Source organism: Oryza brachyantha, chromosome 3 (assembly GCF_000231095.2).
Source record: "Oryza brachyantha chromosome 3, ObraRS2, whole genome shotgun sequence".
In the NCBI taxonomy this organism is placed as follows: domain Eukaryota; kingdom Viridiplantae; phylum Streptophyta; class Magnoliopsida; order Poales; family Poaceae; genus Oryza; species Oryza brachyantha.
The window spans coordinates 25,396,626-25,420,431 of record NC_023165.2 but is presented as its reverse complement, the minus strand read 5'-3'; the positions used below and the strand labels follow the sequence as shown (position 1 = coordinate 25,420,431).

At 44.1% G+C, this 23,806-nt stretch overlaps 4 protein-coding genes across 8 annotated transcripts; 2 read left to right on the top strand and 2 right to left on the bottom strand.

Moving 5' to 3' along the window:
- The first annotated feature begins 117 nt into the window (after positions 1–117).
- Positions 118–1,446, top strand: LOC102719187 (universal stress protein PHOS34). Of its 3 annotated transcripts, none has more exons than XM_006650527.3 (4): positions 118–611; positions 732–838; positions 943–1,061; positions 1,178–1,446. In XM_006650527.3, the coding sequence occupies exons 1-4, from the start codon at positions 368–370 to the stop codon at positions 1,266–1,268; spliced, it is 561 nt and encodes a 186-aa protein (XP_006650590.2). In that variant the 5' UTR covers positions 118–367; the 3' UTR covers positions 1,269–1,446. The 3 variants fall into 3 exon arrangements, with proteins under 3 accessions (XP_006650590.2, XP_040377528.1, XP_040377527.1); XM_040521594.1 differs by having other exon boundaries at positions 729–838; XM_040521593.1 differs by having other exon boundaries at positions 118–623.
- Positions 1,447–2,566: 1,120 nt separating this feature from the next.
- Positions 2,567–4,180, bottom strand: LOC102718910 (EEF1A lysine methyltransferase 1). The gene is made up of 3 exons (XM_006650526.2): positions 3,664–4,180; positions 3,496–3,577; positions 2,567–2,828 (listed from the first exon to the last, which is right to left on the bottom strand). Exons 1-3 carry the CDS (start codon positions 4,159–4,161, stop codon positions 2,680–2,682), a joined length of 729 nt encoding a protein of 242 aa, XP_006650589.1. The 5' UTR covers positions 4,162–4,180; the 3' UTR covers positions 2,567–2,679.
- A 194-nt stretch (positions 4,181–4,374) lies between these two features.
- LOC102715840 (serine/threonine-protein kinase TOUSLED) lies at positions 4,375–14,269 on the top strand. Its single transcript, XM_040522093.1, has 16 exons — positions 4,375–5,072; positions 5,376–5,465; positions 5,572–5,778; positions 6,751–6,801; positions 7,112–7,219; positions 7,303–7,347; positions 7,905–8,017; positions 8,388–8,454; positions 9,002–9,068; positions 9,381–9,478; positions 9,555–9,734; positions 10,350–10,560; positions 11,285–11,549; positions 11,931–11,985; positions 13,337–13,498; positions 13,697–14,269. The coding sequence occupies exons 1-16, from the start codon at positions 4,851–4,853 to the stop codon at positions 13,790–13,792; spliced, it is 2,037 nt and encodes a 678-aa protein (XP_040378027.1). The 5' UTR covers positions 4,375–4,850; the 3' UTR covers positions 13,793–14,269.
- Positions 14,270–15,013: 744 nt separating this feature from the next.
- LOC102718632 (beta-glucosidase BoGH3B-like) lies at positions 15,014–20,103 on the bottom strand. Of its 3 annotated transcripts, none has more exons than XM_015835247.2 (9): positions 19,806–20,103; positions 17,441–17,699; positions 17,119–17,323; positions 16,921–17,011; positions 16,681–16,826; positions 16,337–16,580; positions 16,141–16,245; positions 15,849–16,031; positions 15,014–15,763 (listed from the first exon to the last, which is right to left on the bottom strand). In XM_015835247.2, exons 2-9 carry the CDS (start codon positions 17,658–17,660, stop codon positions 15,077–15,079), a joined length of 1,881 nt encoding a protein of 626 aa, XP_015690733.2. In that variant the 5' UTR covers positions 17,661–17,699; positions 19,806–20,103; the 3' UTR covers positions 15,014–15,076. The 3 variants fall into 3 exon arrangements, with proteins under 3 accessions (XP_015690733.2, XP_040377823.1, XP_006650588.3); XM_040521889.1 differs by lacking the exon at positions 19,806–20,103 and adding an exon at positions 19,575–19,701; XM_006650525.3 differs by lacking the exon at positions 19,806–20,103 and adding an exon at positions 19,079–19,372.
- Between the last annotated feature and the right edge of the window lie 3,703 nt (positions 20,104–23,806).

The following is a 23,806-nucleotide window of genomic DNA, read 5'->3' as shown; positions in this document are numbered from 1 at the left end:
TGGGCAGTTGTCCGGATCGCGCGCCTGGAGATCGGTAGGGGGGGGGGGGGGGGGGATAGGGATGCTTTGCAAGGTGGAGGACAGAGCAGAGGAATGTATAAAGCGCAAACCCGAGGCGGATCCGAGGAAGAAACGTGCCAGGCGAAGGAGGAGTAGCGAACAAAAACGGCCGCCCCCGTGGCGGTTCCGTTCATCTCTATCGTACCCCGCGCCGTCGCCGTCCACGCGAACAAAACAGCGGACGCACGCAACGCAAGCGACGCGACCCAGCACGCCCAGTGCATGCATGTATATATGATCCGGTGGTGGAGGCAGAGCGCGCTGGATAGTAACTGAGAGCGAGTCGAGTCGAGGCGAGGCGAGCGATATGGAGGAGAAGGGCGCAGCGGCGGTGGCGGCGAGCGGGGAGCCGGGAGCGGCGGCGGCGGCGGCGGAGGAGGAGGCGGCGATGAAGGTGGTGGTGGCCGTGGACGCGAGCGAGGAGAGCCTCCGCGCGCTGGCGTGGGCGCTGGACAACGTCATCGGGAGGCGCCGCGCCGGCGGCGTGTCGGTCGTCGTCCTCCACGCGCAGCACGGCGCCGACCACTTCGTCTACCCCGTCGCCGCCCACGGTATCGGTCTCGGTCAGCAGCACCGCACGCACACCACTTCCTTTGATCCGCTCGCATTTCCCCCGATCGAGAGAGGCTGACACTTGACACGGCGCGTCCGTGAACGTGATACGGAAGCAGCCGTAGCCTATGCCCCGACCTCCGCGATCGAGTCCATGAGGAAGGCGCAGGAGGAGATCTCCAGGAAGGTCGTGTCCCGCGCGCTGGACGTCTGCAAGCAGCGAGAGGCAAGCCCGCCCTGCACCACCATCAATCAACACAAAGCGCGCTGCACCAGCAGATCTGAGAAAATTAACCGAGACCGAGGCGTTCTGGTTGGTTGTTGCTGCAGGTGAACGCGATGGGCGCCATCGTGGAGGGCGACGCCAAGGAGGCCATCTGCCAGGCCGTGGAGGAGATGCACGCCGACATGCTCGTCCTGGGAAGCCGCGGCCTAGGCAAGATCAAGAGGTGGGATTACGAACACACGCGCGCTACCAGATCTGCTGAAATCCACGCACGTAATCGATCGAGCGGCTGCACACTACTAACATGCATTTTTTTTTTCTAAAATCTTCGTGGCGCAGGGCGTTCTTGGGCAGCGTCAGCGACTACCTCGTCCATCACGCGTGCTGCCCCGTCCTCGTCGTGAAGCCGACCAAGCCGCACGACAAGTGAGCTCGAATCTGCCGCTCTTTTGCTAGTGATGGTTACGCGGCGAGTCGGTGGCTGCTTTTCTGTTACTTGTGCTGAAAATAAAAAGGATATGTTGAATCCTCTGAGGCAGCTCTTATGTTAGATGTAACGTGCAAACTGAAACAAATAGTACATGAGCAACTGCTGTTGAAGCTTCTGAGCTCTTGTGTGGATCAGTGGATGTAATCATGTAATGTGCAGACTAAAACAAATATTACATCTTGTTGATATATAGCCGCAGTGCACTCATTGTTTAAAAAATGCGTGGGCACGGGCGCCACGGGCGTGACCGGTGGCCTTCCTGCACATCTGCCACGTTTTCTGTTTTTCTTGACACCGCTGTGTTGCCGAAGAAGACGGTCAATAAGACATCATCACCATTAAAAAGGGACATAAGTGATGCCTGGGAACCACGTACATCTAAACCCTCGTATCTATAAGAGCAATGCTAATAATAATGCTAATAATATATGCTAATAATATAGTTTACAAGCCTGCTGTAATTTTTTTACAGTCTTTTATTATTAATATATGACCGAGTTTTACAGTATTTTATTATTAATATATGACCCACATATCTTTTACATAGAGATTCTTGGTTCAAGTGTCGAGCCGGCTATAAACTTATAGCACGCTTCTCCTTTCTCTTCTCCCATTTCTTATCCACCTCAGTATTTAGCCGGCTAATAACTTGCTATTATACTTGCTCTAAGTAGAAATCTAATATGAAAACCACACGTTTTGATGTACTCGTGGATTGAATTCAAGGGTAATAGTAGTGACATGACTGAGATAGATAATTAATTTATATTCTCCGATATTATCTTTTGCTTTAGGTTGATACTAGTTCCTAGTGGTGATGGAAACAAAACTCAGTCGACTTAGAATCAACTGTTGATTTCGGAAATATGTTCTACTACTTTAAGATCACAAAGACAACCCATAATTCATAGTGTTCTTGTTTAAATCAAGCTTTTAATTTGTAATTTGTACTCATTTGTCTTGCAATCTCTGAACTAACTGGATGTATTCTAATAGTCAAGACTGGAACGGATGAAATTCATCATTAATAAAAAAAGCACTACTCGTAAAAGGCCCTGTCAAAATCCTGTTACTGTTATGCAGACGCTGCCATAAACACTAAGCCCCAAAACACTGCTTTAGAAGGCCGAAGATTGCAAGAAACCACGATCATTTTAAACATATAATCATGGAACTAAAAGGGGCACATTGCATGAAGTTTAATACAACAAACACATGACAACAGACAGATTCAGGCATTCAGTAAAACATTGCAGAAATTCCTACTGACGTTATTGCTTCAGTGAGCTACAAACAAAAATGTAGGAACTGTCAAAGCAAGCATGAATCCACCCTCCCTAGGCACCAAGACTTAATTTTGCTCCCAACCGCCAAGTCTGTCCACAGGATCATAATTTGTGAACAGCCGGAATTCATTTCCCAGTTTATTTGAGTGCTGAGGCTTGAAACCGCAGGGACGCACATTTAGGAGCTCATATGCGCTGTCCCTCTGAACTTCCCCTGGCAAAACATGAGAAATTTCAGTTATAAAAACAGCTTGATTCGAACGATGCGTTTCAGGGATTAACGCCAGAAAATCCAAAAGACAGATAGGTATGTGATCCACACATCAAAATACTGCAGAGAAAACATGGATACTAACACAAGCAAACAATTTCACATTAGATGATAATAATATGCTGAGAAGCTGGATCACATTGAATTTCATGCAAGTAAAACAGTCGGTGTTTTGCTTCGAAAAGAAGTTGGCATTTTTTAAGGAGGATACCACAGTAGCTACAAGCCAACATTGTTATGGTAGATAGATATTGCATCAGCCACAAGCCTAGAACTGCATATGCAACTCTGCCTAGTTATACACACTAAAAGAGTACAGTAATAGCCTATAATCACAAATGCACATGAGATTAGTTCAAGTGTTACTGTTAAGTGGTAAGGAACCACACCAAGTTTCAGTCAGTAGAGTAACAATTCGCTCTAGTTTTACACACTTAATTGCAAAAACAAAGATCAATGATCAAAACACTAATCAATTTACAATGTTACTGCTGGCATACAATTTTACAAGGACAAGAAGCAGCAGCTTTCTATTATCTCAAAAGAAAGCTCAGTTACCAAATACCAATGGCATTAGCCCGAACGAAAATCGTTGCGAGCTTCAGTTTACCTGTAAGTAGCAGCAGGAATGAACCTTCAGGATGCGCGAGGAAAGACACCGTCTTGGCAACCTTCTCCAAGCACTCCTTACTCTGCACGAACGACAAATCGCCATTTCCTCCTCAGATTTTAAGTCCAATCGAGGAATCAAGAAGAAGAGGAAGAATCTCCCGCATACCAGGTAGGGAGGGTCGGCGACGACGATCCGGTAGGCGTGCTTCATCTCCGCCGGCAGCTCCTCCGGCTGGTTGTAGTCGTAGAAGGTGAAGTCGCCGCCGTACTGGCCGAACCGCTCGTCGTACTCCAGCAGCTGCACGGGCACATCCGGGTTGCTCGCCTTGAGGTAGGCGTACAGCGTCGGGCACGCGACGCAGGCCACCGCGGCGGAGGAGGAGGCAGGGCCGGACAGGGACACGAGGCGGACTACCTCCTCGGCGAGCGTCCGCGCGGTGCGCTCGTCGTACCAGAACTGGCTCAGCCGCCAGTCCTCCGCCACCAGCTCCACCCCGCCTCCTCCCCCTTCCTCCCCTTCCCCTCCGTCCCGCCGTTGCTCCAGCAGGAACTCCCGCAGCGCCTCCGCCGCCGCCGCGCTCAGCTGCGGCAGGTCTGCATCCTCCTCCTCTTCTCCGGCGGCCACCCCTCTCACTCTCTCCTCCTCCGCCACACCGCTCGCCATTTTTCTGACCGTCTCGGAAAATTTCCTCCCCGACGGAGGCGGCGCTGGTAAGAAGAAAGAAACTCTCCACCACGACACGACGGGTCTATGGGCTGCAATGGGCCTACATGGGCCGGAAATGGTGGGCCTACATGGGCCGGAAATGGTGGGCCTAGGTGGGCCGAGGCGGCTCGGTTTCCGTTACTCCGCTGCGCGTAGTGGCGTCGCGGCGCAGGGGGAAGAACAGGAGGAGCGGACGGAGAGGAAAAGGCGAGAGATGCCTGCGCCTGTGTAATCCCGGGGGGAGGCAAGTGAATTCCAGCTCGCCTTCGAATCCTGCGCCCTCTGGTCGGCGGCGCGGCCGGCGCAGGGCCACCACTGGCCGCCGGAAAACCCTAGCCGGCGCCGCGCACGCGGGGTGGGGGAGTCAACAGGGCGGAGGAGGAAGAGGCGGGCAGCAGCTGCGCAGCCGCTCGGTTTGGCCGGTCTCGTTCGTTCGTTCCTCCGCCGAGGAGTCCACGCGCCGCCGCGCCGTTGGGTGCCCCTCGTGTAGCGGCGGGTAGATCCATCCGGTGGCTGCGTTGAGGAGGGCGTGCTTGGGCGGCCGTAGTGAGATGAGCTGACTGGTTGGCGCGTGCGTCGGTTGGTTTTTGCTTGTTCTGGAAGCTTCCGTGGCGCGGCCGATCCGGTTTGGGTGCAAATCAGCGGCAATGTCGGGATCGTCGGCGGCGGGGGAGGATATAGTGCAGCACCTCTCGTCTAATTCCAACCCGTCATCGTCCAAACTCGCCAAGCTCGAGGCCCGGATGGCTGGCAAGGCTGTTCCGGTGCCATCGCCGCCGCCGCCGCACCATACGGTGGTTTCATCTGCCTCCGCCACAACGTTCATGGACCAGGAGGAGTTGCCTGAGTCCTCCTCTTCCGACGATGATGTCAGCCCTAAACCCCGAACTCCCCCTGTTTTTCCTTCCCCCCTCCCCCCCCCCCCCTCAACTACAGCACCGTACTTATCTTCATCATTTTACTTGACGCATTACTTTTGAACTGTGATGCGATGATGACTGTGCTTTTTAGTATTTAATACTTGAGCTATTTGCAGGGTATACTTTTGATAAACCTATATGTTTAGCTTGATTGATTGTTTCTAGCTATATATTTGCCCAATATTTCCACCCTACTTTGTCTTTTACCTATTCCCGAGCCCATACTAATGCTGCTTGCATTTTATAAATCAGAATGGCGAGGAGTTCTTGATACAGAAGAACATACTGAAGCGTCCGAGATCACCAGATGGTGATCATGGCCTAGCTGTTGGAAATTTTGAGGTATGCAATACAAATCGATAGGATTAAACAACAAGGGACATTCTATGCTGTACTTGCTTATCATTCACTCTTTATCTGGTGCACTCGTTTTTATTTTAAATGCTAGGGGTCAGCTAATGAGGTGGTAAAGCATTTAGAAGTCATGGATACACGGCCATCCATAGACAGCTCAAACAGAAAAAAACAAGGCCGTGGAAGGGGGCGTGGTGGAGCAGGCCGAGGGCGCGGTTCAAAAGCTGTAGACCAGACAAGAGCAACTTCAACCTCATCAGTTGTCGTAGCAAATGGTCGACATGATATGTTAACCACCATGGTATGCCATGTGTTTTATTCTCAAGATCCCGATATATCTTCCAAACCTTTCTGATGGGCATTAAAGCCTTACAACCATATAAGCTAGAAATGAATGTGAAGAAATTTATGCTCACTCTGTTTCACACTATAAAACTTTTTGACCTTACCTAGATTCATATGAATGCTAATTAATTTAGACACATATACAAAATATGTGCATTGATCATTGATGAATCTAGGCAAAGCCAGAGAGTCTTATAATATGAAATTGAGGGATTATATCTTAGTTTGCTTCCTTTCAGAATTTTAGGCACACACAAGATTTTATTATGATAAAGTGCACTTGTTTATGGATATATCTTTCTTTGAGAGGAATTTATGGATATATCTTGGTCATTTGGATAATGCTGAATGCCTGAATTAGATCTTGTAGCAAATATGAGCACTAGAAGACTTATTTTTGCAAACTGGTGTAAATTACTTTGGTGTATACAAAGCGAAAGTAGTCATCTAGATCATGTAAAAATGCATGTGGAGCAGGAATAACACAATTGTATTTAAAGTTTCATTGACTGGAAAAATTTTAATGGTGAAATTCTTGTCTGAAAATAAGCTTGGACTAATTTGTTTTTAACAATCTTACTATGGCAGTATGATTATCTCCAAAGGGTCATATATTCTGTGATCGAAAAATGCAAAATATGGTTATTGCTGGTGCTTTTCTTTTTTAAGGCACATTATATCTGATGATTTTGAAGAATTCATTTGCAGCAATAAGTTTGTAGGTAGTTACAGTGCATTATGTTTGCCTCTTGCACATTTATTTCTTATACAGTACCAGTTTGAATCATTATGGGACATACTTCTTCTGTTTGCACCATACTGTCTTCCATTATTAGAAAAAGTAAGATCTTACGAAGATCAGATGTATAGCAACCTACTACATGATGATCCATCCTCATCTTCTAAACTATTAGTACCTGTCCATCAGGAATCCCGATCCAGTGTTGTGCCTGGCAATGATGATAGGTCTGCATTACAGGTGACACTTTCTTTACATCATTTTCTGTGAGGCGCACCATGAATATCCCTCTTCTGATCTTGATTATAGTGACATATATATTATCTGATAGATTCTGTTTATGCCTCTTGCCCCTTTTTCTTTGAGACAACCATTTTGATTTGCTTCCATTTGTGAATCTTAATTGTGATTTTCTTCAGTGAACTGGAGCATGCCATATCACATAGGTTGTTATAGATGCTTGTAAAATATAATATACCAGATAAAATATGTAGAGAGCTATTTCTTTTTTCAAATGTAAATCTAAAGCAATCCCATTCATATTTGATAGGAAGAGTTGTCATTGTTGCGTGGTAAAGTTGCTTGTTTGGAAGAAGAGCTTTCTAAATTGCGTCAAGAAGGCATGGAGTACCGCCAACTTAGTGATAGGTTAGCAAAGGTAAGGATATATTCAATGCACATTCTCATTTGATCTTGACTTACCCAGGTCTCTGACTTGTTGGTTTTGCCTCACTCTTCCAGGAATTGAAGGATCTTAAAGATCAAGATCAACAGAAGAAATCAAAGGTTTTCATAGTTCATACTAAGACACTCGGATGCTATAGTGGCAGATTGCTGTTATCTTATAACTAACCATATTTATTTCCCTACTTTTCATTCTGTCCTTTGTATAAAGTAGACAATTATACCCAAAAAGTTTAGAGCTCACCACTCAAGCTTATCATTGTTGAATAATTTGGGAAATGATTTGCTTTCTTCTATATGCATTAGATCTTGGATACTATAGCCTGTTCACTGTCATATATGCAACAATCTGTTTTCCTGATAAGCATGGTAGAGAAGGCTATGCAAATTGTTGCATAGGAGGGTCCTTGAACTGCTTTGTGATTTTGTACATATGAGCACATGCCATGTGATGGTTGGATATTTTCTTTGCTTAGTATGCGTGTTTGGAGCCTGAGATGGGTGCATAGTGGAGTCAGGCTGGTTATATTGTATTAGTATTTTTTTCTCTTCAATCAGCACAGCTCAGAGGATTTTATCCTACATGCCATCCATAGAATAATAACAATTCTCATGACTATGTAATATATATGCTCATACGGTGATTTTCATTATTGCAGCAATTGAAGGTTTTATCTGATCTGCTGATAGCTGTGTCGAAAGCAGAGAGGCAAGAAGCACGGATCCGAATAAAGCAGGAATCTTTCCGACTTGGTAATGTTGGTGTTATGAGGTAATCTCCAACATTTCCATACATCCACCACTTAACGTGAAGAGTAAACATATTATTGTTTGATCTAAAAATGTATAATGATCAATTTAAAGTTCCTCCTGGCTGTATTATATTTCTTTGCTATGCGGTTCATGCTAACTATAGCTTTGGAGTGCTATACAGCTATGTTAGCCTGTTATGATACCCTATTTTCTTACTGAAACAGCCGTGGTAGATTGAGCCTTCCAATTTCTATATATATGTAATGTGCCTTCTAGTATCCACTACTGAAGTCTTGATCAGTGGAGAGCACTTGTCACTTTCCATTTTGTATTCTAGTTATGAACTATCTATTTCTACCTTTTATTTTGACTGTTCTGTCATAACTCAGAGCTGGAACTGTCATATCTGAAACATGGGAGGATGGCCAGGCCATAAAGGATCTTAATTCTCACCTTGTAAGTTCTGCAGCTTTGTGTATTTCTTTTTGCAATTTGCATATATGCTATTATAACTGTGTTCCGCCGTAAAACTTGTCATAATGGCTAGCAATTCAGATTGGTGTAGAATGTAGTACTTTGATCTGGATGATCTAGCCAGGTATATTTTTCCCCTGTCTGTCCAGTTGATATCCAGATAATTGCAATTTACGCCAGAACTACCAGCTACTACTGCTGGACACATCTTTGTTCCATATTTTTTTTTATTTTACAATTTTGAGTACAGCCACACATTGCTAGCCTAAGGTCATTAAAATTCAAACATATTATAAGATATATCTATCTATCTTAATTAAGCACCAAGCTCACATGAAAAATATTACTAGTCTGGAATCTGGATGATGACTGAGTCTGCCAATGTAACATGAACATGTAGTAATGTGAACTGTTATTTCTGTTCACATATTTTACATGTTCTTCCTTGTAGCCTTCTACATAACCTCTATTCTTGATCGACACATTATCCTTTTGCTGAATCCCTAATGTACGGGGGACCTTTATGTAGAAATCTTTGCTGGAGACTAAAGAAGCTATTGAGAGGCACAGAAAATCACTAAAGAAAAGACAATCTGGTAAAGTTTCTTCATTTTTAGAAGTATTATTCCAGCTTAATTGCTTTACAAGCTACTACTTGAATTGGCTTTAATTGGTTTGGCACAAAATGCCAGTGCATGACCTTTTACTCCATGGAAAAGAAGATTATAAATGCCATTACAAGTTATAATATGTAGATTCACGCCTATGTTACTCAATTTCATTCTTTTTAGTTCAAGAGAAAAATTCCTTCATTTGCACAAGCAGATACTAGCAACACATAACAGCTTAAGTATGCAAGTGGATTCTTGCTGGCACTTAATTTTGTTAGCTACTCTGTTTTACTGCAGATAAGGGTGATGGCAGTGATGCTGAAACTAGCATGTCTGAGGACGATTTCCTGTTGCAGGATGAGATATGTAAATCTCGGTTAACAAGTATAAAGCGGGTAAAATGCTTTGCTATTATTGTTTCGTGGTTATTAAGCATCCCCCTTAATCTAATTCCCCTAAACTGTATTTTAGGAGGAGGAGCAGTACTTGAGAGAAAGAGATCGGTATGAATTGGAAAAGGGTAGGCTTATACGTGAAATGAAGCGTCTCAGAGACGAAGATGGATCACGCTTTAATAACTTTCAGATTCTTCACAATCGTTACGCTCTTCTAAATCTTCTTGGAAAGGGAGGGTTTAGTGAGGTTTATAAGGTATGCCCTTTGCTTCAGCTTTACTTTTTAAAAACTATATTACTATGAGTCAACCATGACCCTCTTTAAATACCAACTGCTTTTTTTGCTTACAAAGAAGGAACATCAAACTTACAATTACATTTTACCACTTTGATATGTGCAACTATCGAGGTAACATGCTTAAAGAAGGTTGTCACCTATTGATGGGATGAAATTGGGTGGCACCCTGGTCCACCCTAAATGGCCTAAGATGTAGAAATGTAGGAAGAAATAAATAAAAAAAATGAAACAGACTGGAGGAAATCAGATATATCGAAACAATTTTCTGACACTTGTTCTTTGGGATCAATGTTGGGAGTAGAACAACTGATAACACGTCTAGTATTGCAGATTTCTCGTCAAACTTATTAAATTAAATGTGCTTTGATATGCCATTCCTCTGTCAGAACTTGTAAGGTTTGCTATAATACCTTTGATTATATTCATACCAAAGTATTTAAGTAGTGTTTGAGGTTTTGAGCTTTCTATTGGTGAAGTTACCTCAATGTTTATTGATATAGTATCTGTATCTGCTCCATAGAAATTTCAATTTTGGTAGCACTAGCATTTATTTGAGATTTTTTCTTTCGGCAGGCATTCGATTTGGTGGAGTACAAGTATGTGGCATGTAAGCTTCATGGTTTGAATGCTCAGTGGAGTGAGGAGAAAAAACAAAGCTACATACGGCATGCCATTCGTGAATATAACATCCATAAGACTTTGGTGCATCCAAACATTGTCAGGCTATGGGACATATTTGAGATTGATCACAACACATTCTGCACTGTCCTAGAATATTGCAGTGGTACAGTAAATTCATTTTCATAATGACCTTCCAAATTTCTGTTTGACATGACAATGTAGATTGTGTGGCCTCTTGTTTAAATATCTCTTGTCGACATGACTTCATTGCACAGATAAGGCTGCTTGGGTATTGTTTTCATGACAGATATATATTGAAATTGCCCAGGCACTCCTGTGTTAATAACCCATCTCTTCGTGAAACTGTTTCGTTCTTTTAGTAGGAATCTTAAATAGGTTCTTGGTGAAGAGAGGATAAAATTTGCTCGGAAAGTTGACATCAAAGAGCATTTATAATAGTTCTATTATATTCAGTAGCGGTTTATTTACATTATAGCTTCCCAACTCTTTCAGTTGCCTTTTAGGTTCATTCGCAGAGCAATTTGTGCATTCATGTCAGATGGGACACATAAGATTAACCACCATGTTCAATCACGTACATAAGAAGTACACGAAAAGCCAAGATGGCACGTGAATATTTGACTGATATCTGATGGATATTGAGGTCATTATTTAAGGTGTTTAACATGACATTAATGAAGCTTAATTCGCTTTAAGTAGATAATCATATAAATTTCTTACTTTTTTGTTGCTATCTTTGAATAGGCATACGCCCCTTTATTTTGGTCAGCCCTTTGAGGTTGTTTCTAAATGGAATGCTCTAGCATATTTTTTGTGCAGTAGGCCTTGGCATGCAATAGCTACATTAATTGCTACTTGTTACGCAGGCAAGGATCTTGATGCAGTACTTAAAGCAACACCGTTTCTTCCAGAAAAGGAAGCAAGGATCATAATTGTTCAAATATTTCAAGGCCTAGTTTATCTTAACAAGAGAGCTCAAAAAATCATTCACTATGATCTCAAACCAGGTAATGTTCTCTTCGATGAGGTTGGTGTTGCAAAAGTTACTGACTTTGGCCTCAGCAAGATAGTGGAGGATGACGTTGGCTCTCAGGGAATGGAACTGACTTCCCAGGGAGCTGGAACCTATTGGTGAGTTTTCCGGCTGATTTTTTGTACTAATTGATAAACTAACTGTACCTCACTACCTCTTCTTATGGAATCTTTTATCTGCTGGCATTGATTTGGTATACTTGCTGCAACAATACCTGCACTGTATAGTAGAGTTGTGCGCCTTTGGTGCATCATTGTATAACCTAAGGGAATTAATAGCTATTGCATGAAGTACGGCCATTGTCATGCTACCAGCTACCAACGAAATACTTCTCTGGTATCTTATGTAAACAGGGGGGATAAAACAAGGGATGTCACAAATTTAGTTTCTATTTATGTCAGCATTGTTTCCCATTTAGAACCGTTATTCTTTTGGAATGCCAATAATTTATTTTCCTAATATTTTTGTTCTTTTTCTAGGTACCTGCCACCCGAATGCTTTGATCTTAGCAAAACACCATTTATCTCATCGAAGGTATATTTGGCAACATGTTTTCCTTTTAATGTAAATAAATCTTTCCTACTTTAGCGTGTTGAAGCAATATGATAAAACATGCATCATATTTGGCATCATGCTCACTTGCCAAATCCTCGGCATTCCTGAAGTAATAATCCATTGATTGTTGGTATGATAATAGCATTACTCTGCCTGGTACAAATTACAAGATGTATTTTGACAGGCATTGAGAACACTATGACACTAAGTGGAGATGAGTAGAGAAGATGAGCTTACTATCCATACTTGAAAACCTCAGAAAGAGCATAGTACAAAAACTTGGACCACTGATTGAGCGAGCAAGCTTCTTGGTTCTGCTTTTCGCCAGTTGAACCATGGTTCACCGGTCCAAATGCTGGTTTGAGAAAATAGTAGCTTTGCCAGTTCAGTAAGAAAATAACAGGTTAAATATAATTGTTTTGCTTTTAAAGTGAGAAATCACCGTTGCCCAATTGGTTAGGTGCATTGTGGAGTACTTCACTAGGCTTATCCAAGTTGTGTTGTTTGATTCCCAGCATACACAACATGTTCTTTTTGCATCTAGGCTGTCAGTTCCTGGTTCATATACATGGACCGGCATTCTTCTAAGCCGGTCCATATACATGGACCGGCATTCTTGATACGGTTCCTGGTTCATATACATGGACCGGCATTCTTCTAAGCCGAACCAGACCATTCACTGGTTCAGGTTATTTTAAGTTTAACCACCATGCGGTCTGTTTTTGCACTATAGAAAATAGGAAGATAATTCACGAGTGTTGCTTATATACAGAACACGAAATAGGTGGATGAGAGCAATCAGGGAAAAGTATCAAGAAATTCATACACATCTTAAATTGTGTCAAGGTTGAGACAATAGTTCCCATGGGACAGAGAATGGGAAGTGGCAGTGCAGATGATTAATTTTCAGAAGGTGTAAGAGCAGGAGGGTGCAGGGCACATATGGTGGATTGATCTGTTGATGGGGAGGGTGGGGATGGAGAATACAGTGATGGTGCCATCAGAAATGCTAGAGAAAGTGGGTAGGAGTCGGTTGGTGGAGGTTGCGCTTAGTTGTATGTAGGCAATGACCATGTGGGTTTGCAATTTTGACTCAAAACCTTAGATACACATTCTTAATCTTTATTTCTTTTTTGGTTGGGGTGGCCCAAGCGGGTCCCCGATTTTCATTAAGAGAGGGAATGTACAAGTTCTTAATCTTTAGTATTTCATTTGATTCATTTGTGATCTGCTGAGTTCTCAATTAGACAACTGTGCTACTAGCAAACCACTTATGGCAACTTTATCTTTGTAGCCATTGGTGGTAAAATTTATGTTTGCATTCCTGCAGGTCGATGTTTGGTCGGCGGGTATAATGTTTTACCAAATGCTCTTTGGAAGGCGTCCTTTTGGCCATGACCAGACCCAAGAGAGAATACTTCGGGAAGATACAATCATCAATGCACGCAGAGTGGAATTCCCTTCAAAGCCAGCTGTATCAAATGAGGCAAAGGTATGTTTGGTATTAAACCCTGATTATATATATACCTTCAGAGCCATCAGTTATAGTGCTTCTTCACAAGATTATCCATGCTATGCATGCCTCTGAGGCTGCCCGTTGGTTCAAACTTGTGTACCTCAACATGCAAATTTCAAGAGCATTGCACATAGTTTGACAAAATTTGATCCTGCACCACCTAAACACTCGCAGGAACTGATTCGGCGCTGCTTGACATACAATCAAGCAGAAAGACCAGACGTTCTAACCATCGCTCAAGAACCTTATCTGTCTTATGCAAAGAGGTAGGCACTACCAAACAGTGCAGCGCAATATTTTGGATCGGCAGCCGCGCGCGCAAGAACCCGAAAACATATTTATTTTGGACGGGGATGGGCACAAGCAAATATAGCAAGGATCCGGCAAGCTCAAGGGTATCCCGAAGGGTGTTACTGTATATTTGTAAATATCAGTTGTGCCCATAACAGCAATAACTAAAACGCCAGATGGAACCTTCTCTTAATCTGGAGGAGGTAGGCGTTCATTTTGAATGGGCCATGCTCCTTGCTAATCTTTATAGTTGATGCTCGCACGTGTAATGTGACGACTTTGGCTGGTGCCCAGTTGCCCTGTGGCTGTGGAATGGTTGTTTTAACAGGTTGTGTGGTAACTGTGGTTCACATACCGTCGGCCAGTTGCCTTGTGGCTGCCAAATTACCGTTCATGGGACATAGATGGACACTCGAAGTTCACCTTAAAAAGGAAAAAAAAACATCTTTTGCTGTACACTATGGTACTGATTGATGTCTTTCTTTTTTCTTTGTGTGTCACTGTGTGGATTCCGGCCTTGATTAGTTGGAAAAAAAATTGGATTTAGTTGTACATTGTATATACGGAAATACATTTAAAGTATTAAATGTAGTCTAATAACAAAACAATTACAAATTCTAATAGAAAATCACGAGATGGATTTATTAAGCCTAATTAATCTGTCATTAGCAAATGTTTGCAGCATAACATTGTTAAATTATGGCACAATTAGGCTTAAAAATTCGTCTCGCAATTCATCCGTAATCCGTGTAATTGACTTTTTGTCTATATTTAATATTTTATGTATATGTCTAAACATTTGATGTGATAGTAGGAAAAAAAATATTTTGAGAACTAAACAAGGCCTCAATTTGGATTGGAGGAAGAATCGGGTGGGCACCGAAATATCCCATATCCGACTTGGATCCTTGGAAGAGCTTCGGCCGAAAGACCAGACCGCCAGAGAAAACGGCCCACACGGGTACGCGACTTTCCCCTCTCGCTACCCTTGTTGCAACCGAGCGCATCGCATTCGGCCTGAAGACCAACACCGGAAGAGGGAAGAAGAATCAGCTATTCAGGTCGCGGCTCGAGACGATATCTTGGTGTAAATGTAATTTTGCTCATTGATCTGATAATTACTGCTCGTCGTACACCCAAACCAGAGAAAGAATGAAAACAGAGCGAGCGAACAATTGCTCGGTGATCGGTAATTCGAGTATCGCGGGGAGGAAGAACTCCCCGGTCTGAGCTTTTCCTATCTGTCGCTACAGCTAAAGCTAGCTAGTAGGTCCTAGGCTGGGTGGTGAGCCCGAACCCGAGCGGGAACAGCGGGTCGTAGTGCGCGTCGCCGTAGTTCATCGGCAGCTGGTCCACCGACTTGAACCACGTCCGCGGCAGCTTGCCGGTGAACCCGTAGTCGCCGAACAGCACGTCGGCCACGCCCTGCCCCTCGGTGCCCGGCAGCCACGCGGCGACGAACGCGTCCGTGGAGTCCAGGAACGGCTGCACCACCACGGGCCGGCCGCTGATCAGCACGGTGGCGCACGGCACGGCGCCGCACACCGTCGTGACGGTGCTCGGCCCCGGGTCCGGGATGGTCAGGTTCAGGCTGTCGCCCTTGGTCTCCGTGTACGGGTGCTCGCCCACCACCACGACGGCGTAGGAGAAGCCGCCGCTCTTGACGAACGCCGCGTCGGGGTTCTCCGCGAACACCACCGTCGTCGACGGGTCCACCGCCGCCCTCACGGCGTCCAGGATGGTCGTGCCGACGGTGATCCGCCCGGTGTCCCCCTGCCACTCGATCGTCCAGCCTCCGCACTGGTAGCCCAGGTTGTCGGCGTGGCTGCCGGCGACGAGGATCTTGGGCGCCTTCTTGGACAGCGGCAGCAGAGGCTTGCCACTTGTCTTGCCGTTCTTCAGGAGCACGAGCGACTTCCTCACTGCCTCCCGTGCCAAATCTCTGTGTTCCTGGAGATCACAATTCACATTTAAACTGTGAATAAATCTCCCAAAAGCGATTGAATTGAAGCAGCATCATGATCTGATTGTTTACCTTCTTTCCCAGCTGATCAGCCATGCTCGAATCGGGCATAGGGTTCTCGAAGAGCCCCATGGTAAACTTGACGCGCAGAATCCTAGTGACAGCGTCGTCGATTCTGCTCATCGGAATAATGTTGTTGTTGACATGGCTAGTCAGGATGCTGATGAACGACTGGTAGTTGTTCGGCACCATAATCTACAAAGGACATCACAATAAATCATCTTCAAATCAAGTGGTTGAATCTAAAACAGCAAGCAAATTGTATTAATAACTGCTAGTTTGACAAGAAAGTTTGGCTTCTCACCATGTCAATGCCAGCAAGAATTCCAGCCTGGACAGAGTAGGAGTAGTTTGCCCCTGCAGGTGTTGTGATCCTGTCAATGCCCTCCCAATCCGAGATTGTGAAGCCCTGTAGCAAACAATCTAGTCAATGAGCATCTGATAGCTACACAATCGCATCAATGGAAAAAATCTGAAACAAGTGCAATGGCGTTTTTCACCTTAAAATTGAGCCTGTCCTTGAGGAAGCGGGTGATGAGGTCATGGTTGGCGTGCATCTTGATGCCGTTCCAGCTCGAGTAGGAGATCATGACGGTGGACACGCCCTTCTGGAGCGCGTTCAGGTACGCCGGCATGTGGATGTTCATCAGCCCCTGGCGGTCGATGATGGTGTTGTTCTCGTTGATCCCGTTCTGCGTGCCGCCGTCGCCGACGAAGTGCTTCGCGCACGCCGCCACATTGTTCCTGGCATTTCGTCGAACACCCCACGTCCACATCAGTCGGACGAACACACGAAGAAACACTTGCAATGGCACTGTGACGAGGAGTGTTCTTGGGGCCTTACTTGCCGGCGACGTAGGGCATGCCGCTCTGGAAGTTGGCGGGGACGTCGCCCTGCAGGCCGGGGATGAGCTCGGTCATGGCTTGCACGATGCGGTGGTCCTCGCTGTAGCTCTCGTAGCACCGCCCCCACCTCGGATCTCTGCACACCTGTTCATTGATGACCACGCCATGAGATCCCGGGTCCAGCTTAAATGCAGTCCAAGAAGACGACATTGTTGCCAAGATTCACGAGTGGCCCTACCGCGATGCACGGCGCGAACGCGTACTGGATGCCGGTCGCCCTCACTTCCAGCGCCGTCGCTGCTCCGATCCTCTTCACCAGGTTCGGATCCCTGCTCAAAGATCAAACAAACAAACGAAGCGGAGCTCTCGATTAGCGGAATGGAGGAATGGAGCTTTGCAAATCTTGGGAGGAGAACTGCTGCTTCGGTTCGCTTGCCTTGTGGCTCCGAGCCCGACGTTGTGGGGGAAGATGGTGGCGCCGTAGACGTTGTTGTGGCCGTGCACGGCGTCGATGCCGTAGATCATCGGGATGCCGAGCCGCGTCGAGAGGCACGCCTTCTGGAAGTCGCTCACCATGGTCACCCAGTCCGCCGCCGTCGCCTGCTTCCGCGGCACGCTCCCGCCGCCGCTAAGCAAGCTCCCTGCCCACGCGCACAGCAAAGCAAAATCATGTCAGCTTCGAGCTCACTCGCCGCCGCCGCCGCCGCCGCCGCCATGTCCGGAGGAATACGGCTCCACAATGCTCTAGAGCTGCTCACCGATGAAGTAGTCCTGGAGCACCTGCGGCGACGCGACCTGCCGCTCGATCTGCGTCATCTGCCCGATCTTCTCCGCGAGCGTCATCCTCCCCAGGAGGTCGCTGACGCGGGCCTCCACCGGCTTGGTGGCGTCCTTGTACAGCACGTAGTCGGCCTGCCCGTACGCCGCCCAGGTGAGCAGCAGCACGGCGGCGACCGCCGGCGCCGTGAGCAGCGCCATCTTCTGCCGGCGCAGGAGCGGGAGCAGGCGCCTCCGGACCTGCTCATACCATTCCAGCAACACGATCAGAAACCCCGTGAAGCAGTCCTCCAGCGACTCGAGCGCGCCGGAACAGACCCGGCGACCGCCGCCGGCCTCGCCGCCGCCGGCCATAGCGGATTGACCACCGTGAAGTCGGCGGTCAACGGCGAGAGGAGCCAAGAATGCAGAGACGAAACAGGGCAGGAAACCATGACGTCCTAACCACAACTTTCTTTTTTTTATTAATTCGCAATAGTGAAAGCAAAAGCCTCGTTTTTCACTGTTAAATGCAGATCTCCAGATGCTTTCTGTACTAGTTTATTACTAGCTTTCTCTAACTGACGTTTTAACAGCGTGATTTACTATTAACGAAGGAATTTACTGGTCAATCTACTGTAGAGACATGCAAGCTTTTGTGCTTGGAAAATAAAAACACAAACAAGGTGTCTAAAACAGCAAGTAAAAAAAACTTTACTTGCGTACTAACACAAAAATCAATAGCACTAATCCACAGCGTGATTTACTATTAACAAAGTAATTTACTGGTCAATCTACTGTAGAGACATGCAAGCTTTTTGTACTTGGAAAACAAAAACACAAACAAGGTGTGTCTAAAACAGCAGCCAAAAAAAATTACTTGCGTACTAACACAAAAATCAATAGCACTAATCCGCTGCTAAATCTGAACTAAAGTGCAATGCAACCAAGTAAAAACAGAAAGAGTGAACCAAACCGTATATGTAAACGAAAAATAATTGGAATAAAATTTTTTGTATGCATGTTATGTAAAAGCCCAGATTAAAAAATAAACTATAATAAAACTAAAAAATAACTTTAAATTTAATATTAAAAATTTAAGTTTGAATTTATAATATAAACAGAAGCGAAAAAAGTTCGAACGAAAGCTCTCCAATCAATGAACGAAGGATTGAAGGCAAACAAATCACCAGAAGCCGAAGGAGAGTGCTCCTCTCTTGTAGATTTGCACAGTTGCACTGCAGCAAAAACGTGGGGGGAGAGAGAGGAGAGAGCCTTTGCAAGCAGAGGCAGGAGGCAGTTTTAACATCAGCACGGCTACGTTTCTGAGCCCTCACACTCAAGCACAATTCCCATGAGAGAAATGGAGATGCAAATTCAATGCGTTTGTTGCAACAAACTGGAATCTTTCACCCCCAAAGCCACCATTTTTGCCTACCAAAAGCTAAGCACGCATGAGCAACGGCGAGCCCGGACATGCAGTAAACGCCAGGAGCAGTTTAGTGCAGTGGCACGCATCGGCGTACCGTGTGTGCGTGTGCAGCATTTTACTGTAATTTCTTTAGTACTACTGGAAATGCAAGGGAGCAAGAAAGAAAGAAACCGCCATGGATGGATTCTAGCTTGGACCTTGGTCTTACCAGAAAGGTGAGTTGCAGGGAGGAAAAGGTGGCTATGGTGGGTGAGAAGATGGGGAAGGAGGAAGGAGAAGGTGGCTATGGCGTGGTTCTTCTTCCTGCCATTCTCCGCCCGTGGCAATGGCATCTTTATATAAGCCAAGCCCCGGAGACGGGATAAGGATCGAGGAGGAGTGGTTGGAGCAGCGGCCATGGACTCATGAAGGCCACCATGCGGTCCAATCCTCCCGCCGAAAAAAAAACATCATCTTCTTCCTCCTCTCGTTGTCGTCGCGGGTAACGAGAAGTTTTCGGCCGAATTGTTGGCTTCCGGCATGGCGAAAACAACGGGCCTGAGAGAGAGAGAAAGCGAAAGGCAAATGCTGCACCAGGCCATGTGAGGTCCCGACTCCCGAACCCCTCTGCAAGAGTTACAGTTTACGCGAGGAAGACGACGACGACGACCAGAGTCGCGTGCGCGCGTGCCATGCCGCCAATCAAGCACAAGAAACGGACTCACTCTCTCCAGCTTCTTCTTGATCCCCATGGGGAGGAGCAGACGAGGAAGAAGCACTCGAGGGGAGAAGAAAAAAAACAACAGCGCGCACGACGGCGAGACGGGATCCAAGACGAGGCCGGCAATGGCGCCCCGACACCACCCACCCGCCAGCAAAATAGGAGAAAAAAGAGCATATAAATCCCCGGCTCGCGCGCGTGCGCGCAGGTGGCGTTGCGTTGCCGATTTACTTACCGGAGTTTAGAAGCGACGGCGCGGTTGCGTGGGGGAGGACCGACGGTGACGGGCGGCCGCGCGCCGCAAGTCCACAAGAACTCCGATTGGAAAGCGACGCGACACCAACCACCACCGGAAGTACAATCCACCCACTGTTCCTCCTCCACCACCACCGCCACACCGTATCACCACGAGCTCAGGTTAAACTCTTCTTCTTGCCCAATCCCCAGACCCTCCTGCTGCCAAGAACTCGCAACTTGCCAAGAAATGGCAGGAGGAAGAAGAAGAAGATCCTCGCCGCAACGGCTAGGTATGGGCGACGATGAGATGGGTGAACTGACGCAGCGATTTTTATAGCGGCGGATTGCTACGGGGGAATCGAGAAATGGTGAGGAAACGGACACGGCCAACCTGCGCGACGGTGAGTCAGCCCGGCAACGGACACGAAAAGCGCGAGCAGAGCAGAGCAGACAGGGTTGGCCGGGGCTTCGCTTATTAGATTAGCATTAAATCCCAACGTTCGAGTCGGGGCACGCATCCTGGCCGTCCGCCGCGTGGATCCGACGGCCGAGAACGGCCGGGCAGGTGGTGCCGTCCTCCTGGTTTTTTCTTTTGGGTTTCACGAATCACGACACTTTTTGGCCACGAGAAAGCCAACGGCTACTCACGCTCAACTCCAATCTCTAGGGTTCTTGGTATGAGTGGGTGGGTCGGCTATGCCGCTATGCTCGTGTCTGCCTCGTGGGAGCTGCTGGATCTGAGGTGGTGTTGCAGATCGAGAAAATTTTTGGGAGAAGGTTATCTTAAATGTTTGATCGTATGTTGGAAGAGGTTTTTGGACACGAATGAAAAAACGAATTTCACGGCTAACCTGGAAACCGCGAGACGAATCATTTGAGCCTAATTAATCCGTCATTAGTATATGTTGGTTACTGTAGCACTTATGGCTAATCATGGGCTAATTAGGCTCAAAAGATTTGTCTCAAGATTTCTTTCATAACTGTGCAATTAGTTTTTTTATTCATCTATGTTTAATGCTTTATTTAGATGTTCAAAAATTCGATATGATGTTTTTGAAGAAAAATTTTGAGAACTAAACAAGGCCTGAGTTTCACTTTGTGAGATGCAGTTGATTCCATCCTTTTGTTCTGTTCTGGACTTTCGGTTTTGCAATATTCATTAAATTGCTAAACTTCACCCTCATTTTTTTTCTTCTGTTTATATATGCGCTAAAATATTTTAATTTTATATTTGTATTTTATTTTGAGATTTTTCATTAATTTTTTTTTAGTTTTTGACTTTTAGATCACTGAGAATATATATATATATATATATATATTATATATATATATAAACGTTCTATGCATAAATTGCTATTTGTTTATAAATATGTCGTTTTGAGTATTTTATAAAAAAACAAACCATCACCCGTATGGTTCGCTTCAAAAGCCAGTATCCAGGAACAAAGAAATGCCACAGTTTAAAGGCAATAACGTTCTAGTGGCCAGAGAGTAAATTGGCATGCATGTTTTTTAATGGAAAAAGATGAGTGCGTTTCACGCAAATGGCATCTTTCTCGTCTGCCTACACGGATATTAGCCGTAAACGTTATCTAGCAGGCGACGAAAAGGGCAGCAGGATGCAGCGTGCAAACTGTGAGTTCACAAGTCGTGAGCGGTTGCCGCTGTAGATTTTGGGGGAGCTTGAGAGCGAGAGAAGAACGAAAAAATAACGTAAACTAAGGCTGCGTTCTTTGGAGGGAAATATGGATCAGTTATCTGACACAAAAAAGTAATAGATTAGTACATAATTAATTAATTATTAATTATTAAAAAATATAAGATAAATTAATATGATTTTTTAAAATAACTTTTCAATAGAAAACTTTTGCATAAACTACATCGTTTAACAGTTCGGAAAGCGTGCGCGCAAAAAAAAAAGGAGGGTTAGATATCGGTGTCTTATCAATGAATGGTAAATTAAATATTAGCTATAATAAAACAAAAGGATAGATTAATATAGTTTTTAAAATAAATTTTAGATACTTTTCAAAACTAGCATATTGCCCGTGTGTTAGCAATATGATTTATTAAATGAAATTATCGCAAACATGTTATTTTTATTATTTTCTTACATCTCTTAAAAGTTATATATATTTTTACTGATACATTAGTCCATCAGTCACACAATTGTTTTTTCTTCCCAAAAAATAAAGTGACAATAAGGTGGTTGACATATAGGTCTAATAGTGATTTTTGCTTTTAGAAAATAGGGAGTTGGTAATAGAGTGAGTGACATGTTTACCATCCACCCCACAACTCATTTTTATACGATTATATCGTTTAGATATTTTGTATACATGATCATATAAACAAAATGAGTTCTTCTATCGTGTCCTACATGACGTAGGCTTTATGTAGACCATCATATTTGAAAAACAATTTGTAAACTACAGGGATTAAGATGAATTGTATTCTTATCTCGATATGTACATTTTCAACTTATTTTATACTACAAGATGATGTCTTGCCTCCTTGGAATTTCCTGGGACAAAAAGAAATGATATCCTTGGAGTGACATCTTATCCCTCTTATAGTAGGATTAGATCATTGAAATGATCTATCTAGAGAAGGATCGTTCCAAGGATTGACTTGACAATTAACTATCATTTTAGAAGAAAAGAAGACGTGGGCTGTGATACTGATATAAAACTTATACATAACGTATACATATATACAATAGCTAATACTACCACCGTATATCTATGGACGCTAAGGGTTCCAGTGAAGGAAAAACAATCTAAACTATTTTTTAAGAGTACAAATCGGACATAAGCATGACGGTACGAGTACTATGGCTAATAGAACAAAGAGTTTGGACTTTGGATCAAGTACAAGAAGAAACAAAGTAACGAGTGGTTGTGTCCTGATTATCTGATTTTTTATAGATATTCAATAGTATAAATGATAATATTAACTACTATGAAATTAAAAGTCTATTCTACGAAGGTGAGATGATGAATTTTTATATAGAAATATTTTTGTAAAAAAATACATCGTTTAGTAGTCTATGAAATGTGCACGCAAAAACCAATAAATAATCTGATAAAAAAACGTAACCGTAGACATGTATTTTATGCACTTTTATTCAATTTTGGTTTGCCTTTATTTTGAATTTCCCCTGCAAACTCGACTTTTGGTTGTGTATATCCACAATTTGGAAACTAATGACTTAAATCCCTCTACTATGTTAAGAAAAATAAATTATGAAAACATTCAAGCAACAATGACAAAAGCAGATCAAAAGGGGATCTCGTGAAGGAACATGATTGAAGGGATGAAATCAGGGACATGATAATGATGTATACCATGTTTATTGAATTTAATGGTCGCTTTTTTCAGGATTGTCCACAATGAAATGTTCATCTCAGAAAAGAAAGATACTGTAACTTCCTTATGTTTTGTAGTACGGGCTGTTTCTCTCATCTCGTGCTCCACATGGAGTTTTTCTCATCAGCAGATAGCCAGTAGATGCATTGCTCTATTAATTTAGACTATTACTAGTTAAATTTTCTTATATGAAATAGACACCTTAATTTGAATTTATATGTTCATATCAATATATATTTAACTGGTTTTTAATATAAAGAAATTTGAGTGCTAAATTGTAAAACTGTAATAAGAGCCACCACTACTCCTATAAATTCTCACTACGTTCTAGATGTAACACTTTTAACATTCAACTTTTATATCAAAATGTAAAATTCTTGCATTGATTCTGATGGTTCCAAATTTCTAGTCATTCTAATGAAAATCCATTTAGCTGTCTGGAAAGAGAATTTAATCAATTCAAAATTTAAAAATTGAAAACTGAAGTGAAAAAATAATCTTTTGATCTCATCTTAATATATATTGAACAATTTAGAAATATTTATATTTTATAATGGATGATGTATCCACTACCTGTAATCCTTATTTAATTTCAAGGCGCATGCTCTACTGAAATTCGAAACCTTTTTG

Coding starts and splice junctions, on each gene's coding strand:
- LOC102719187 (XM_040521593.1), top strand. CDS start 368: ATGGAGGAGAAGGGCGCAGCGGCGGTGGCGGCGAGCGGGGAGCCGGGA. Junction 624..731: donor CGCCCACGGTATCGGTCTCG/GTCAGCAGCACC, acceptor ATACGGAAGCAG/CCGTAGCCTATGCCCCGACC. Junction 839..942: donor ACGTCTGCAAGCAGCGAGAG/GCAAGCCCGCCC, acceptor TTGTTGCTGCAG/GTGAACGCGATGGGCGCCAT.
- LOC102718910 (XM_006650526.2), bottom strand. CDS start 4,161: ATGGCGAGCGGTGTGGCGGAGGAGGAGAGAGTGAGAGGGGTGGCCGCC. Junction 3,578..3,663: donor TCGCCGACCCTCCCTACCTG/GTATGCGGGAGA, acceptor TCGTTCGTGCAG/AGTAAGGAGTGCTTGGAGAA. Junction 2,829..3,495: donor ATTCCTGCTGCTACTTACAG/GTAAACTGAAGC, acceptor ATGTTTTGCCAG/GGGAAGTTCAGAGGGACAGC.
- LOC102715840 (XM_040522093.1), top strand. CDS start 4,851: ATGTCGGGATCGTCGGCGGCGGGGGAGGATATAGTGCAGCACCTCTCG. Junction 5,466..5,571: donor TAGCTGTTGGAAATTTTGAG/GTATGCAATACA, acceptor TTTAAATGCTAG/GGGTCAGCTAATGAGGTGGT. Junction 7,348..7,904: donor ATCAACAGAAGAAATCAAAG/GTTTTCATAGTT, acceptor TCATTATTGCAG/CAATTGAAGGTTTTATCTGA.
- LOC102718632 (XM_040521889.1), bottom strand. CDS start 19,601: ATGGGGATCAAGAAGAAGCTGGAGAGA. Junction 17,700..19,574: donor TCAAGAAGAAGCTGGAGAGA/GTGAGTCCGTTT, acceptor TGGTATGAGCAG/GTCCGGAGGCGCCTGCTCCC. Junction 16,581..16,680: donor ATGCCCTACGTCGCCGGCAA/GTAAGGCCCCAA, acceptor ACGAAATGCCAG/GAACAATGTGGCGGCGTGCG.